The 19,115-nt window shown below is 32.8% G+C and overlaps 1 protein-coding gene across 1 annotated transcript; it reads left to right on the forward strand.

Annotated features, from left to right (window-relative positions):
* Positions 1-1,324: 1,324 nt before the first annotated feature.
* Positions 1,325-2,630, forward strand: LOC144711431 (zinc-finger homeodomain protein 2-like). The gene has a single exon (XM_078585437.1). It carries the CDS (start codon positions 1,424-1,426, stop codon positions 2,045-2,047), a length of 624 nt encoding a protein of 207 aa, XP_078441563.1. The 5' UTR covers positions 1,325-1,423; the 3' UTR covers positions 2,048-2,630.
* The last annotated feature ends 16,485 nt before the right edge of the window (positions 2,631-19,115 follow it).

The following is a 19,115-nucleotide window of genomic DNA, read 5'->3' on the forward strand; positions in this document are numbered from 1 at the left end:
GAGAAAGAGAGAGGAAGAGGCATGGCGAAACAGAGGGAGAAAGAGAATGTAGAGAGAGGACGAGCGAGAGGAGAGGGAACTGGAGAGAGAACGAGAGAGAGAAAGAGAGCGAGCGATAGAAAGAGTGAGAAATAAAGAGAAAGAGAGCGAGAGAGAGAAAGAGCGAGAAATATAGAGAAAGAGAGCGAGAGAGAAAGAGAGAAATATTGAGAAAGAGAGCGAGAAAGAGAGAACTAGAGGGCAAGCAAGAAAGTTAGAAATAAAGAGAAAGAGAGCGACGGACAGAAAGTAGAAACGATATATAGAGAGAGAGAGAGAGAGCGAGAGACACAAAGAGAGAGAGAGAAAGAGAGAGCAAGAGAGAGATAAAAATAAAGAGAAAGAGAGAGAAATAGAGAGCAAGAGAGCAAGAGAGAAATATAGAGAAAGAGTGAGAAATATAGAGAAAGAGAGAGAAATATAGAGAAAGAGAGCGAGAGAGAGAAAGAGTGAGAAATATAGAGAAAGAGAGCGAGAGCGAGAGAGAAATGTAGAGAAAGAGAGCGATAGAGAGCGAGAGAGACGAAGAGGGAGAAAGCAAAAGAAAAATATAGAGAAAGAGAGTGAGAGAGAAAGCTGGAACGATAAACAGAGAGCGAGAGAGAAAGCGGGAACGATAAACAGAGAACGAGAGAGAAAGCGGGAACGATAAAGAGAGCGAGAGAGACAAAGAGAGAGTAAAAGGGAGAACAAGAGAGAAAGAGAGCGAAATAGAGAGCAAAAGAAGAATATAGAGAAAGAGAGCGAGAGAGAAAGCGGGAACGATAAAGAGAAAGCGAGAGAGACAAAGAGAGAGAAAGAGGGAGAACTAGAGAGAAATAGAGAGCAAGAGAGAGAACTAGAGAGAAATAGAGAGAGAGAGAGAGAAAGAGAGAGAACTGAGAGAAACAGAGAGAGAGAGAGAGAAAGAGAGAACTAGAGAGAAATAGAGAGCGAGCAAGAGAAATACAGAGAAAGAGAGAGAGCGAGAGAGACAAAGAGAGAGAACCAGGGAGAAATAGAGAAATAGAGAGAGAGAGAGAGAGAGAGAAAGAGAGAGAACTGGAGCGAAATAGAGAGCGAGAGAGAGAAATATAGAGAAAGAGAGGGATAGAGAGAACTAGAGAGAGAGCGAGAGAGAACCAGCGAGAAACAGAAAGCGAGAGAGAAATATAGAGAAAGAGAGAACTAGAGAGAGAGAGAGAGAGACAAAGAGAGAGAGAACCCGCGATAACTAGAGAGAGAAAGAGAGCGAGACAGAAAAAGATAAACAAAAAAAGACAAAGAAACACAACGAAATAGCGCCGCAAGAGATTCCTAGATTTATCGCGCTTCAACGAAACCCAGGAAGAGGCGCGCTGAAGGCTCCCGGCAGAGAGAGAGAAAGAGAGAGAGAGCAACTGGCATGGACTACGACGATCACGACGCCAACCCAGACGACCTCGTCTCCTCCGCGCCCCCCGACTCCACCTCTCCTCCTCTCCCCATCTCCAACTGGCGCCCCCCCCCTTCCTCCTCCCCCTCCTCCGTTCGATACAGAGAGTGCCTCAAGAACCACGCGGTGAACATCGGCGGCCACGCGGTCGACGGCTGCGGCGAGTTCATGCCCGCCGGCGCGGACGGCTCGCTCGACGCCCTCAAATGCGCTGCCTGCGGCTGCCACCGCAATTTCCACCGCAAAGAGCTCGCCGGCCACTCTCTTCTCCCCTTCTACCGTGTCCCGCCTTCCAACTTCCTCTCCATGGCCGCTCCTCCTCGCCCCGCCGCGCTCCCTTCCACCTCCGGCCGCCTCGACGAGCCCCCCTCCGCCGCGCTCGCCAAGAAGCGCTTCCGAACGAGGTTCTCCCAAGAGCAGAAGGAGAAGATGCTCGCCTTCGCAGAGCGACTCGGGTGGAGAATTCAGAAGAGCGACGACCTCGCCGTTCAGCAGTTTTGCGCCGAGGTCGGCGTCAAGCGCCATGTTTTCAAGGTCTGGATGCATAACAACAAGCACACTCTCGGCTCCAAACCCCCCCTCTCCGAACCCTAACCTTCTTCTCCTTCTCCTCCTCCTCCTTCGTCTTCTTCTTCTTCTTCTTCTTCTTCTTCTTCTTCTGCTGCTGCTGCTGCTGCTGCTGCTGCTGCTGCTTCTTGATTGGAATTTAGGGTTTTGTAGGGTTCTTAACCCTACTCCGAGACCCCACACTCCGAACCATAACCTTCTTCTTCATTGAAATTTAGGGTTTTCTAGGGTTCTTAGCACATTCAATTTTTTTTTCTTACTGGTCGTTGACGTGTTGCTGGGTATGGCTGATTCTTCTTCTCTGCAGAGATTTAGCTGGGTGTTTGACTCTAGGTTTTAGTTTAGCTCCCAGGATCTGATGAAGGGGATAATTGGCTTCTTGAATCGGACACTGGGAGTAAAACTGGGTGTTTGTTCATTAGCTTCAGGAACTCTCGTCAAACGTTGAAGAATGTAGGCAGAGTTGAATTAGGGTTCTAGGGTTTTAGCTCATTCATTTTTTTTTATTCAATGATTATATGCTAACTGGAAGACATGGGTATTTGGCTGTAGCTTTCGTTGAAGCTTTTCTGGTCTGATTGTTTCCATGAAATTTGATTACGTTTTACAATGTGCTTGGTAAAACTGCAGATGTGAGCTCCCTTGATCTGATTTTTCCACGATAAAGAAGTAATTCAGCTTCTTAATTCAGCTTCTTAATTCAGCTTCTCTTCTTGATTACAAAGCCAAAGTAACTGAAGGGTTGGTATATCCGCAAAGAGAAAATACAGTATTCTAGAGATAATCTGCTTACCATAAAGGGGTGAGGAGGAGAATAACAACATGGGTTTCTCCATCTACCAGGGCAAGTGAAATCATCATCATAACCCTGACAAAAAAATCAGCGAAAACGTGTCTATCATGCAGCCACTCAAGTGATGCTTTTGTCGTCTTGTTTTGGATCTTTCATTACTAATCTAACAGGTGGCATTGGATAGACTGAACCTCATCAGGCTAGGGCAGACAGTCGTCTGAAATAAATGAGAGATGCTTATCCATCTCCAAGTGAGAGATAGTACAAGACAAAAGTGTTAGTAAGGAGAGTCTAACGAGGAGAATGAGAGATTACAGATGGGCATGCTACATTCAGAGAAGATCAACTAAGTTGGAGCCCATGCCTTGTACGAATGTTGAACAAAGTCTCAAAGGGTGTCAATATATTGATGGGTTCTGGCGTTCTAAGCCCAATGCTCTAAGATTGTAGACATAGTTGGATAAAGAATCTGGGTTTATTGTGTTTTGATGAATGTTCAAAGATAATATTTACTGGTGTACTAAAAGGAATAGTCAAACATGGATCAACCCAATGTGATCTGGGCTAATGAAGGTCAACCTTGGTTATAAGTCTAAAACATCCCAAGAGATCTTCAAGTGAATATAGAAAATTTTTTAGAATTGAATGTATTATGTAAGCATTCATGTTTATGAATATAGTTGACTTTTGTCAGTAAGGTCACTGGTTCAAAAGGAAGAAATTGGACCTGAAAATTTTGAGATACGAAATTGAATCTCTAGTATTGTTATGCAAATATATCAATAAAAATCGGATGGTCAATGCTCATTTATAAGAATTAATATATTCTTAGAGAGTTACTTCAGCCCTTTCAGCTTTTTATAGAATGACTCAATCTTATAAGGTCGTAAATATATTTATCGTGTTCCTTTTAATAAAAAAATCGGCACAGTAATGTCAGCTAATGTGAAAATTTGCAGAATGGTCGTTTTCAAACGCATGTCTTAGTTATGACCAGATGGGAAAAGACTCATTAACAGGTCCAATAGATTTTTAGATATAAGGCACACTGATGGATGATTGGGAATGTGTCAATTTCTCGGCGAATAGTTGGCATGTGTCATTCTTTGGCCATTTGACAAACGTGACGAGTAATTGTGAGTATATATCCGGGACGCGGACGAGACGAAGGTTTCGTCCGGGGACGAAGTTTTCGTCCCGTCTGTCGTCCCTAGACAAAACCTGGGACGAACTTTCGTCCGGAGAACCCCGGACGAGACGACTTTTCGTCTCATTGGACAAAAACTTCGTCCGTCCAGGATGTCTGGACAGTGGACGATCTAATTGGACGAATTTTTTTTGTTTTTTTCACTGCGAAAATGCCATTTAGATTAAACATGAATGTAGTCTGCTTATTCATTTTTTTTTCTTGAAGAGATAGTCTGATTATTAATAAATTGTGTTCATCATTAATTGATGTTAATCATAAATTTTTTTCTCTGCGAGAATGCCATTGAGATTGAACACGAATATAGGCTGATTTTTAATAAATTGTGCTCATCAGCCCCTTTTTAGTATTAATTTATGTTAACAGTAATTTGCATTCCTCTATTTACTATTTCATTTACATAAAGGTGGCATTGAACTTCAACTCCAAGAAAATATTTAGATAAATAAGAAATCATAACTCATGTTGTTTTAATTTACCTAAATCCGATAATACAGAAATCTCTTAGATTTCTGTCATGAGTAGTGTAATATTGATAATTATATACGATATTACAATCTCACTCAAGTTTTTCAGTGATTTATCATTCATTTGCGTTTCGCACTGGAGAACGAAGCTAAGGAAATTTTATAATAATTTTAAAATTCAGAACAATTGCCCAACTTTCAAAGTAATCGCCACATTAAAAGAGATTAAATGTTGAAAGAACAAGGTCCAGAAACAGTGTGGGTGAAAGAGAAAATAAAATCGTTTTTTAGGAACTGGGACGGAAGGATGAGGCGGACGTCGTGCCCCCATCCATCGCCCTTGCGCAAAACTAGTCGACGTTGAGTTAAAAAACCTTCAGGTAATAGAAATAAAAGATAGAGAGTTAGAGAGGGAGATAAGTAGAGAGATACGTAGATAGAAAGAGATATAGGGAGACAGAGAGATACATTTCAGAGAGATGTAGATGTAGAATTGATGAGAGATAGAGATAAAGAAAATAAAAGAGAGTAATTTAGAGAGAGAGATAAGTAGAGAGATACCTGGATAGAAAGAATTTCAGAGATATGGAGAGATAAGTAGATAGAGAGGGAAACAGAGCGAAGAGAGAAAGAGATAAAGAATAAAAGAGAGAAATTTAGAGAGAGAGATAAGTGGAGAGATGTGTAGATGTAAAAAATTTCAGACAGTCGAGGAGAGACGTAGATAGAAAGGGAAACCCAGATCGAGGAGAGAAAGAGAAAGAATAAAAGAGAGTAATTTAGAGAGGTAGATAAGTAGAGAGATGCGTAGATAAAAAAAGTTTCAGACAGTCGGGGAGAGGTAAAGATAGAAAGGGAAGCCCAGATCGAGGAGAAAGGGAAGGGTATCCACACACAGAAATATGAGGACAGATGAACCAATGTGCACACATAGAAGAAGTAGAAACAGTACCGGACACGTAGTAATCAAGCACTGCTTCTTAGAAGAAAGGACATGCCGCAGCCAACCCCTACGCCTGCACCGACCTGCAGATAATGATGATATACTTAGATGTTTATTGCATTTCATATTGGATGGAGTTATATGTGGTCACGTATTTATTCAAAAAATTAGATTTCTAGCAAAGTACTCATTCAAACAGAATAATAATGAGAATTGAGAAGCCAAATATATTGAAATACTCTATGGAAATTGACTTCATCAATGAAACAAGATGTCTACAAATGCTTAGCCGACGTCTTCACGTACTATCATGACAGTTTCCCCATTATATGATGAAATCATTGTCATCCTCATCACAACCATCCATCGGTTAATACTGAACAATCATTGCTAAAACTCATTAGTTCGAGCCCAAACATGGGTCGATCCGGGGATGGCGGTGATGACAACAAATTCATCCTCGTCCACCACAAGTTAAACCCCAAATCGTCAAAAAAGAACCCAAGGGAGAGTCCAGTATCTCCGATAATGAATAATTTGATTCATTATCGGAGATACGTAATCAGGCTGATGACGTTGACCGCCTGTGGACAATTTTGCTTCATTATCTGGCCTTTTCATTTGATTTCCAAGACACACATCATCGGCCCGCCATCAGCAACGATAAACCCATCCTCATTCTTCCAGGCACAAACATGGATGAGATTGAGAGAGATCGAGAGAGAAAATTAACAAATTAAAACGACAGTTTGAGGGAGATCGAGAGAGAACATTAAAAAATTAAAACGTGAGATTGAGAGAGACCGAGAGAGAAAATTAACAAATTAAAACGACAGTTTGAGAGAGATTGAGAGAGAAATTTAACAAATTAAAACGAGAGATTGAGAGAGATCGAGGGAGAAAATTAACAAATTAAAACGACAGTTTGAGGGAGATCGAGAGAGAAAAGTACATAAATCGATAGATATATAGAACGAAAATCAGATAGATAGATAGATAGCTAGATATATAGAAGGAAAGATCGACAGATAGATACATAGATAGGTCGAACTTTAGATAGAAAGAACTAAAGAAAAATCGGATAGAAATACCAATACATATGTACCTTGCCGGCACGATTCCGTGTCCCTGTCACGAGCTCGAAGGATCTTGAAGAAGATGTTGAACTCGCCTATTCGTGCTCCAGCAGGTTGGTTCCACCTCTCCAAGCCAAGAATGTGCTCGCCACTGGCAAGTCGCCAGACACCAATACGCAGACACGCAGTCCCGCCGATGCGATTTCTAAAAACCTAGGGCAGGCGCGATGATTTTTCATTTTAATTTCGTCCCACGGGACGAAATTTCGTCCCATGGCCTTGGGACGGATCAAAACATCGTCCCAGGGTATGCAGGGGCCGGGGCGGTCGGACGTATATATCTCGTTCTCCGTCCCCCGGGAGGACTCACGGGCACGTGGACGTGTCGGGCCGGCCGTGTCCGTCGCACACGTCGTCGTGCGATCCGGAGCCGCATATATGGTATAGAGAACAAAAATATACAAATATATATAGAAACAGAAACACTGAGACTGGGCCTGTGGCTATTCTATTTTTACTATATTTTATTTTGCAGTGTCTACTCTTCCTCCTCTGCGTTTAAATCTTCTGAAATCTTTCTCCCAATTGGGGATTAAAAAGGGAAATTAATTTGGCATTTTTCATCCTCTTTGAAGTTATTAGCTCCAACTTCAATTTTTGAAATTTATCCCTAATTTTGTGGATTCAAAAGGGATTATTATCATACCAAACCATTCCTTGAAAAGGTAAGACATGCTAAAACTATCAGATCCCCATGAACTATACGAAGCATGAAGCCTACTAATGTTTTTTCGTAAAACTTTGGACTATATTGAAGAGAAATAGTTAAATCAAATATACTCTATAAATTGCATATGTATGATTTTAAATCACAATCATGCTTTATTTTATGATAAAATCCCCACATTGAAAATTTTTAGTTTCGTTTTGCATGGATTTTAAGTGTAATACTTTGAAAACCTTTCAGCAATATATATATAGACTCCTTATATTTTTGTGACAGCTTTTGATGAATCTTTGCTTAGGGCATTATGTCTAAAAAAAATGAATAATTTGATAAAAACTAAAATAACACCTGAAACAAGGCCCATGGGAACTAAAGGATTGTATCTGGAAGGTGCATTCACTTTTCCAATTAATGAAAAGATACAAAGAGGGTACCAAGAAAAATGGTGTTCATTTTGACACCTTCACATTGAGATAAAATTTTAACACACTGAATGGTTCAAGCTTACATTTTTCAACTCAGTTTTTCTAATTAGATACCACTATTATCCTTAATTGTAATTATGAAATAAATTTTAGTACTGTCCTGAAAAATATTTGTGATGTCCCTAGTCATTTAAGCTAAGATTTAAATTGGCTTATCTGATAACATGTCCACATATGTTTCAGGATTTGAGAGTTTATTGAGAGTTTTTCCCTGACATTTGGTACTTTCACTTTTTTTCCAGACCAAAGTGGACAAATGATATTGGGCTTATGACAGTTATTCAATTTTAAAATTACTAAAAATATAATTTAGATTTTCATGTAAGTTAAATAATTTTTTTCGTTCGTATGGAAGTATTCATTCGCATCACATTTTACGAGAGACCAGTTTCTACTGCCTGTCCGATGGTGCATAGGTCATAAAGGATTTTAGAATTTATTAACCTAACTAATACTTTTTAAAAAATATATTTGTTCATTTTCATGCTCTTGAGTTTCAAATTTTGATTTAGTTGTGATGACATATCCCAATTATGACTTGTGAAATCTCATAATAAATGTCAATCGTTCATGATTTGATTTTTACTCAATGTCTGCTATTAGATGTATATTTTTTATAATAGAGGAATATACAGTATATTTTATCTATTGATTTAATAAAGTTCAATTAAAACCAAAATTACATTTTTGTGGTCGGTAAACATATAAGTTAGTTGGAGTTGTTTCAATATGTGAAAGGACATGAAACATATATCCATTCTTCAAGAGCCTATATAGAAATATGGAAATATTTCATTCTAAGTACATTACTTCAGAAATTTATGATCCAATTTTCTCTAAGATTTTAAAATTTTAAATCCTTCATTATATTTTTATAATTAATGCCAAGGATATTCATGAGCTAATATCTGCAAAGATGACCCATCTATGAAGATGAAAAATGCAGTGTCCTGTTAATTGATTTTAAAATAACTCTAAGAATTTTTAAATATTCACCGGAAACCTGGCACTCTGATTATGCAAATGAGATATACATCTAACAAAATAAATACTCAACTTAAAAACTCCAAAATGATATGAAGTTAGTGGTGGCTTTTTGACATTCCCATATGAAGCTTTCAAAGGAATTTTAATGGGAATTGTGACTTTGATAGGGTTATAAATTAATATATAGTATTTACCTATACTAATATTATAGATAATTTTGAATTTCATTAATTTGAAAAACATGTTATCTTTTTGAAGTTATACAAATGTATGTTAAAATATATCATATCTTGAACATACAACAGTGCCACAGGCCACCCAAAATATGGAGTGGATCAATTCATATTTTCTCAATCTTATAGTTTCAGTGCCTAAAGCTCTCAAAATAACTATTCATATAAATCTTAATAATCAAATATAGTGATTAACTCCTCTCAATGGGTTTCATAGTTTTTTTTATCTCATTAAGACACCAACTATATTACAATCTCATTCTTTGTAGTCTTTCAACAAAAACAGCTCAAAAAATTTATGGCATGCAACATGGGTTTCAATCCATAATATCATTTTTCCTTTCATTTATAATATCCTATAATTATTCCTCTAATGTGTGAATTTCAGTGTACTGTTAATCCGAATACCAACTCATTTAGGATATAAAGTATGTCACATAGAGTATCCTTATAATGTAACTTATATTTGAGTCATGAAAGATTCCCAATATCATAATTTATGTGTAAATAATAATAAAACTATTTATATTCCTACAACAATTATAACAATTTTCCTAACCTGCGTTTTCACTTTTCAAACATTTCTTATAATTTTGACTAATCAATTTGACATAGATATGCTCCATATAATTAATGTAAAAATATTTTCATATATCTATCCCATCATCCAATCATTATTTTAGTATGTTAAAATTTTAGATCTAATGAATCTTATCATACTTCTGGAAAAAGGAAAATCTTATATCTTGGTTGAACAGAAATATCACATAAATATGACAAATGAGTTAAACAAAAATATGACTAATCAATTTGACATAAATATGTTCCTTATATTTAATTTAAAAATATTTTCATATATATATTCCATCATCCAACCATTATTTTAATATGTTCAAATTTTAGATCTAATGAATCTTATCATACATCAGAAAAAAAGGAATATCGTATGTCGTGGTTTAATAGAAATGCTTATTTCTTTTTGCTACCACGGCTTAAATCCTCCTTTTGTAATTATTTTAAAATGATTCATTTTCAAAGTGTTATTTTATTTAATAGAAAATTATCTTATTCATCATTCACACATTCCTTTATGTAATATTGTATTTTTTTTTGACATATTTTTTAAGATTTCAAATATTTTTATTCAACATTTTATAAATAATGTTAAATGATTTATAATAATAATGGAACAGTCTAATCATTAATATGAAGTAAAATCAGATGAAAATAACCAAGTTACAAGAGTCTTTCGAAGACCCAACTTGAACTATGGATATCTCTTATCTTGGGCAATAATCAACCTGAAATATGTATGAAGTACGCGTATCAATATATCTGATTTAAACTCAAGAAAACTGTTATTGATCACATACAGGAAAATTCTTTTATGTGTGCTAATATCTGAATAAAGAGGGTACCCTTAGCAATTCTAATTATAAATTGATAGAAAGAGAGTTATTTCCAGAATATTAAGTGTGTATACCTTTCGTAAATATTTTGGAATTCACATACGATGTCAAATGGATACAAATATCTGAACATTGATATTTTTTACCTTTGTTAAATTATTTTCTCAAAATCCCCTTGATTAAGTGTTTATCTGAAAACATAACATAGACTTTCTAGTAGTACCCTTGTAAAAGGCCATTGCATGAAAAGAAATATGTGTGAACAACTCCATTTTAATTCTGATAATTGAGATTCACCAAACCCAATTTGAATTTTCTAAATCAAACATGTCAGTCAATACCACTTAATCTTTAACTTCGTATGATTATCCTCTCTTTATTTTCAATATCATAGATTTTGGTCAATGATCAGTCAAAATTTAGTGGATAACCTAGTCAGTGTATAATTTTGAGAGTTATGTAATAAAATTTATAGTTAACCCTAATTCACTTATTACTGATGTAAGTGGTCAAACCATAGACAAGGCTTTGTGATTAAGATTGATATGTAGAACAAAGTAATGATTTAGAAAGTGTTTAAGATGAGAGAGCATGGAAAGAAGAGATACTAGATATATATATTGTGATTTTAATTAAATTAATTTCTATGTATAAATTCTTAATTCTTACTCATAAGAATTATAGGTGTATAACAGACATTAGGATAGTATTAAAATCACTGAGTGAGGATAGGATGAGAGGAATGAATGGATGTGATGAAGAAACCCTAATTAGGGGTTTCCTATGAAAACCCTAATTAGGAATGGGTGTTATAAGCTATTAATCCCTAATCATAGGGTGTACTAACCTATAACAGAGAGTGGAAAGATAGGAAAATGTGAAATAGATGGATGAAATGGAATCATAATGAGATGAACCCTAATTAAATATTTAGGACTTACCTTTTCCTTTGGTGATGCTCCCAAGCATTGATCTCTCATCATGAGCTTGTATATTTTGTGTGGTGCTTTAGCATGTTGCATGCAGGTCACGGGGAGAGAAGTAAGAGGTGGATATCCCCAAAAAAATTTTAGCCAAAACTACCTATGGGATCAGCAGTTACGGCCATTTGAATTTTGAGCATTTCCAGCCATTCATTTTTTTTTAGTAGTTCCACCAAAATAGGGAGCCACCAGAGCATGCCGCATCATTTGTCATTGTAGGGCACAAATTTGACTTGTTCCATAAGAAAAGAGAGCGACCAGTTGTTCCACATCATACCTCCTTAGTGGGCTTTGATTTGGCATTTTAAAACCTAAAAAAATACCTTAAAATATCAAATATAATCCAGAAAATTCTCTAAAATTCAAAATTAAATATCTTTTTATCTACAGCTCCTTTTCGGACAAAATTTTCACCAAATTAATTCTTTTTAATACTATTCATTTAAATCATTGTAAAAATCAAAATATACTGAATTTAATGCAAGAATAATTTTTTAATGTACATTTGTATTTTTGGTGAAAATTACGTAAAATTCATGATAACACGCATAAAATTTGCTTAATTATGCTCTATAATGCATGAAATAAACACGAATTATTATGCTTATTTGTATGTTATCAGTCAATCAGCTTAATTAGATTAAAATTATTTGATAAAGTAATAAAAAAGAATGGAATATTTTTTTTGTTTTTACGATATATTTAATATTTTTATGATTATTATAGCACTTAAATTATGTTATAAGTAAATCTGATTTTAGCTATTTCTCATATGTCTAATCACTGAATTGTATCACTTCTCTAATTGCTCTTTTAAAAACCCAACTTTGTATTAGATTCCTTTAAGACTGTTTGGCCTATAACTTGGCTGCTGAGAATCATAACCTCGATCGACAAGATCCAAACTCAAGTAAGCAGCAGAATATTGAACCATACATGGTTCCAAAAAACCAAAACCATTGATAAATTGAAAACATCACCTTTGCACTGTTCTAATTTGTGATTTCTTCATTCCTTGAGTGAGCATCTTAAAATTATTAAAATTCTTACTTCTGAAGAAAGGGCACATTCAAAATGACTCGTACAGTTATGAAAGTCCCAAGTTAAATTCCATTAAAGTATTTTTCCCTAGGAATCATAAAATACCATCAACATTTTACCTACATCCAAACATCTTATGGGTGAGACCTACTAGACCCATGTCTTAGTCTAGTTAGTGACTTTAATGTCCCATAAACCTGTATTAGATAACCTTATGAATTAATTATATCCAAAAATAGATTAATTAATCAATCTAAACTAATTGATTGGTCAAGGCATCAACCAGTGGGATGGCGATCTACACCTCATGCCATAGAAGATACAAAGGATTATCTCATGGAATATTTATACACTTGTTTTATTTCTTCATGACCCCAAGGCACCTGTTTTATTTCTTCATGACCCCAAGGCAGTCACTTAGTCCAAAGATAACCATTCGATAGTCCATCAATTGTTCATAAAAATCATATGATTTTTGTTTTGTTACAAAGCTAATATATATATATAACTTTATTTTGATTCAAAGTAAAATATTTTTTATAAATTGGATATTTTTCTAAATTATTGTAAAAACTGAAGTATACTATGGTCTATTCCTGTATACTTTATCTACTTTCTTCCTTTAAGTATTATTGAAGGAAATTTTTAATGATTGATCAGTTGTGATGAAAGGAGGTTTGAAGATACAAGTCATACTGTTCTTGCACATTGATTGACATGTCAGACAGGTTTTAAAAGTTAAAAGGTTCATGCATTAAATTCTTATTTCGAAAAGCTTTATCATTTTTATGGGTTTTCTAGAAACAATAACTCATCAACTAATGTAAATACCATGAAATATCATCTAGGGTTTACATAAAATTTCATGATGCATACAATTACCTGAATTTTTAGAATACTCATCCTTCTACTAGAGTCTCTATAACATAAAAAATGACTGTTCTTACTGGAATGTAGTGACCTAAGGTGATTTCTTAAATTGGTAATTATGATTCGTTGAACCAATTTACATTATACTAACAAAAACATAGTAATAAGAATAGCATAATAAGAATAAGCTTATGATAATAAGAATGACAGAATAAACCTTTCAACTTCATGAATGTTTCCTTCTATTATCCTTCTCTTCTATGTTAGGATTTTTCAGCCATATCTCATCATATTTCTTGGGTGTTGTGCCCTATTAAATCCCATACTAATCCTTCCATCTACTAAGTAATTACAATCTTATAATACTTCTATTCCCTAAGGAGAAAATCTGTTTTAATACAAAGTTTCTCATAGTTGGAATGCCTACATTGTATGATAATTTAGTAATTTTTTCTCTTGTCTAGCAAAATGTGATGTTTAATAAATGTATGTGATGCTAAATTGTATCATAATAATTTGTGTGATACTGAATTGTGTGAATTCTATCATAATAATTTGTCTCTTTGTCTCATTCCTTGAAAAGATTATCTACATTCAGCCTACACTTCTGTAATTAATAAAGTTCACTCTTAATTTTTTTTAACAATATTTAATTCATAAAATTAATCAAATGTATCAAACAACTCAAGTATCTCATCAAATTATACTTTATTTACTAAACTGGTATACATATATATATATATATATATATATATATATATATATATATATATATATATATATATATATATATATATATATATATATATATATATATTCATATTGGAGCTTGACATTGTGGGAAATGAATAGGAGCTGCACCATTAAATGAATAAAATATAACATATTGGTATAGTGAATATAATGAGACAATTGTTATATTCCTTTTTGGATAACCTAAGAGTACATCAGTGATAAACTTAATCCTTAAAACAAGAAAACAAATGAAACAAGCTGAGAATAAAACTAGATTTGTCAAAAACATATCAATAAATAAATTAAAAGCTTTCCGTTGATGGAATAATGAGAAATGTTTTCGTAATATCATCAATTATCATTGATCAGTGTGATTCATATAAATAATTTTTAAACTGGGTTTTTTTCATATAGCCACTGTTAACGAGATTTATACATGATATTTTCATATCCTTGGGGATTTAAAAAGGACTGATTATAGGTAAAAGCCATTTTACTTTATGATATTAAGGCGGATCATTTTTAAGTGAGGTATATTATTAGGAATTTTAATCTTGGATTTTATGATGAATATGATATTGATTATGAAAAAAGGTCTTTATGCACGCTATGTATAATACTTTTTATTGTGTTTGTATGGGAGCCTATATAGTAAATATGGGAGTTATTTTAAGTTTTATTTATTGAGAGTCCAATTTATTTTACTCCGAAAATGAAAGTTTTATGTCAATAAATATAGAATGCAGAGATAAGACTTGATATTTGTATTTTTGAAGTTATTAAAAAATAACATAAAAATACTTTAAAAATTATATCTCAGCCTTTTGATCACATTTGACCCCTACAACTTCAAAAAATCAAATGATTGTGCCTGGTCAACATTCATGTAATAATTCCTTGCTCTATATAGGAGGCTTAGTTGACCGCACCTGCCTGATATTTATAAATTAAACATAAAGTTCATAAATATTCAATATACTACAGATAAACAAAAAAATAGTTAACTTCATCGTTGAATGATTTTTGTTTTTATAATGATATTTATCATTTCCTTAAAATCAGGGCACAAGTATAGGTTAAATCCATAGGTTGAAAGTATTGAATAAGTCAACTTTAAAGTTAACCTACTTTACCTCATATCCTACCTTCAAAAGAGAATGTGGTCCTTATTTACGTTAAAAATAAACCATGACCTGATTCCACAACCAAGATTTACTTTATTTTTTCTAGTTATTAATATTTATAATTTATTTATTTTTTCTATAATTTTAATATTTCTAATGTTTGTTTTCTTCTTTTAATATGTTTTCCTTTTAACTTTTAATTTTTCTTTCCTCTTTTTACTTTTTAGTTTTTATGTTATATTTTATTGGTTATTTTTTTCTGTTTGTTGCTTTTAATTTTTACATTTATCTTTTTTATTTTTTACTTTTTTATTTTGTCCCCTTTATATTTTAATTTCTAATTTTTGTCATTTTTAATTTTAATTTTTTGTTTTTTGTTTTATTTTATTTTTACCTTAGGTTTTCCTTTCTAATTTTTTACAGTGTATATTTTATTTTTAATTTTTTTACTTTTCATTTTTATTTAGAATTTTATTTATAATTTTTTTTATTCTTTGTCATTTGTCATTTGATTTTTTGTTTTTTTTCATTTTTTTAGTGTTTCATTTTTTTCATATTCTTGAAGTGACAAAATATAAGTTTTTTTAGATAACGAGGTATAGTTCATCTAATGTTTGTGAGGAAGAGATGAAAGAGACTTGGAAATGTTGATGAAAATTAAAGAGGGGGATAAGAGGAAAAGGTTATCATGATTGACTTCTATCATAATAGGGGAGACGATAAAAACACATTGGAAGTAAAGTATTTCTGATGTAGTCAGAGATAATGGGGATGACAGATTCCTATACACACAGGGGTTGAGGTGGTGTAAGGTAAGCTAGATAATTGGGCGAAGAGGATTTATAGGTTTCAAATATAATTCTAGGTGGCTCAAATAATCGTTATTTTATGCTTTAATACATGAAGAAATTGATACTCTAATGTGATAATAGGATTCTTCTAATGAGCCAATATACATAAGTAGGACCTTCACACTAGCCACTCATCACTCCATCCAAGACTATAGTACTTCAACCCGCTGATTTTTCCTATTAGTTCTATAACCCCTTTTGGATACCCTCACCATTTGTAAATCCTCATCATTTTGTTTAAAATAAAATTTATAATCATATAAATATGTTCATGATCCTCTCTAGGAGCCTAAATTATCTACACACACTCTTATGTTCAAATATGGGTTAATAATATTACTCTTGTTCATGGAAAAAATTATACTTACCCCCCAACTTATAATGATGCATGAAGTTTATAAAGTACATGACATGTTATAGGACAACTTTTCCCTATTGTCTCATCAATGGATATTAATGCATAACAATCAGTAAACCAAAAATTAAAGTAATTTTAAACAGTAGTAATTTCTCTTCTCCATGCATCATACCTTATTTTGATCCTTACTTAGCTATCTGAAGATTTTATCTTATTAAAAAGGTAAATTATTTCAAATAAAAATAAAGTTGACTCTAAGAAAAGCAAGGTAAAAACAGACAATAAAAGAAACAAATTTTTGCCATTAACTTTATTGAAAGCGAAATACTAAAAGAAAAGATAATTCATGGCATCAATATTTATATGTAAGAGAAGATCAATACCCATATGAGAAACATTATACTTGGAGAAATAGGCATACAATGAAACCATTTTATTTTTAGACACAAAAGCAACTTTTAAGATAAGTTTCTAAAAGGGAACATATGTCATGCTATGATGTATGTCTTTAGTTTTTTTCTACGAATGCTAACAGTACATGTGTTATTATTAATGTGAATCACATAAATGATCATACCGATCAGTAAGAAGAACTTGCTTTAATTTAATTCTTATTGACACTGATGAGGTCGTTTATCAGTAAAAAATCACCAAAATCCATTTTTTTTATCCAAATACTTGAGATTTTACCGTATCATCCCTCACAATAAAATTTTCATGACACTTAACTAAATAAATCAGGGATAATTTTATGACACTTAACTGAATATTCATCTACTTCTTTTCATCTATTATTTCCTTAGTTCATAAATAAAAAATTTAGGTCCAAAAGTATGACATATACCATAAGAAATGAATATCTGACATATTGTAATCTTAAAAAGAAATAAATATTTTTTATTTATAAATATTTTTTTATAAATTCATAATAAATATTTTTTTAATAATAGGAAATAAATTTGAAGATTTTCTGGTGGTGGATCTTCTTATTTTTATTCTTCTACAGTAACTTCATCATACTCACTCTCTTTTCCTTGAACCTCATTCTCAGGAATTTACTTAAGAATCCATAAAATTATTTTGAAAAGCATTACTCCAGCCATGACATGAACACATTCCTAAATTGTATTATCTTTTGATGGATTTTAAATGATTTAACATGACTAACATTTCTAGGATTAACTAAAATTTGATCTGGAAATCTACCTTTCTGGGAGTTTATCTCAACTCCTTAACCTCTCACTTGATCATTTTGGGGATGGTTTTGATTCCCTTCTCTCTTATCCAGATCTTCTATCCTCATCAATATTTTTTCATTCTACTCCATCATTATAATTGATTTCTTATCCATTATTTATTTCATCATAAACATCATATATTCATTAAAGCTTTGATTGGTCACATATGTATATTGAAATTGAGGTTTAGAGGTAGATTGAGATTGAAAACTTGAGAACTGTGATTGCTGCTGAAATGGAGATTGGGATCCACATCCTTGAATTCCTTAATTCCCTCTTGCATTCCAATGGCTTTGACATTGGTTCCAATTCATGGCATTCACTTCTTCGACTTCTTGGCATTCTCCATATTCATCTTCATAAGTACAACAAATAGAACAATATTGTCTATGATCTAATTCATTTTCATAATTATATTCATCAATATTTTAAAAAAAAACTTATTAAATAACCAATTTTGCTTCAAAATAAAATTTATCAATATGATCGACATTTTCCCATTAATCTCAATAATGAGGGATACAATTTCTCTATAACTTCATCGATTTTAGCTTTGCAAAAATTTCTAGCTTATAAATCATGATAATAATTTTTCAAATCATAATCATTAATTAAATAACAATGACATGAGTCAGTAATGAAATTTTCTATTGAATTAAATCATTATTAGTTATTAAAAAAATTAAATCATAATGATTCTCAGATAATATTGTGGAGTAATTTTTTCTGGTGATAAGCTCATAATTATAATAACTTTACCCAAACATTGGACAAGCATGGAGCTTAGTCAAGTTGAACCGGGTTGCGCTGCTTGATGCTCTGATCTAAAACAAATCAGTGGGGTCATGACGGTAATTAGAATAACAAGAATAAATTTACCCTAATGGCTCTCACATGCATGATAAGGATCACAATTACCATATGCTCTAAGATCATAATATTTATAACCTTTCTTATTAAAATATGAACTCATTGATTTGTAACAAAATTAAATTGATCAGGTATACAACATTAAATCTGTTTTTCTCTAAAGTACTCTTTTGACACATTTCTAAACCAAAAATATATGGGAAAGAATAGTAATCATAATAATTTGTTAACTCTATGACACATGCTCCTCGGCAATGGCCATAGTTGGTGAACCATAAACAGGGGTTAATTTATGTCTTTTAATACTTCTGATTTGTACAAAAATATACACAATTTTCCTTTTGAGCATAGCATGAGTAAGGGTCGAATCCATATGGAGCAAGTGTCGAATAAGTGAATCTTACGTTTAGTTTTTATTTTATTATGAATTTATATTTTTAAAGACTTAATTCTAATTTAATGAAATGATAAAATTAGTTTCCTAGTTTTACTAGTTTGTTAAAAATTTATAAAACAAATTTGGGAATTCTGATGGAAGTTTAGAGTAGAAAATAGTAATTAGTTCTTAAAAAATACCTTACCCGGTATTTGTTTAGCATTAGTGATGGTGATGGTGGTAGTGTGAATGGAATGAGTGGATGACTTTGATCATCACAAACTATTGTGGAGAGGGCTGCAGACACAGACCATAAAATATC

The sequence above is a fragment of the Wolffia australiana genome, chromosome 13 (assembly GCF_029677425.1).
Source record: "Wolffia australiana isolate 7733 chromosome 13, ASM2967742v1".
Classification (NCBI taxonomy): domain Eukaryota; kingdom Viridiplantae; phylum Streptophyta; class Magnoliopsida; order Alismatales; family Araceae; genus Wolffia; species Wolffia australiana.

Coding starts and splice junctions, on each gene's coding strand:
- LOC144711431 (XM_078585437.1), top strand. CDS start 1,424: ATGGACTACGACGATCACGACGCCAACCCAGACGACCTCGTCTCCTCC.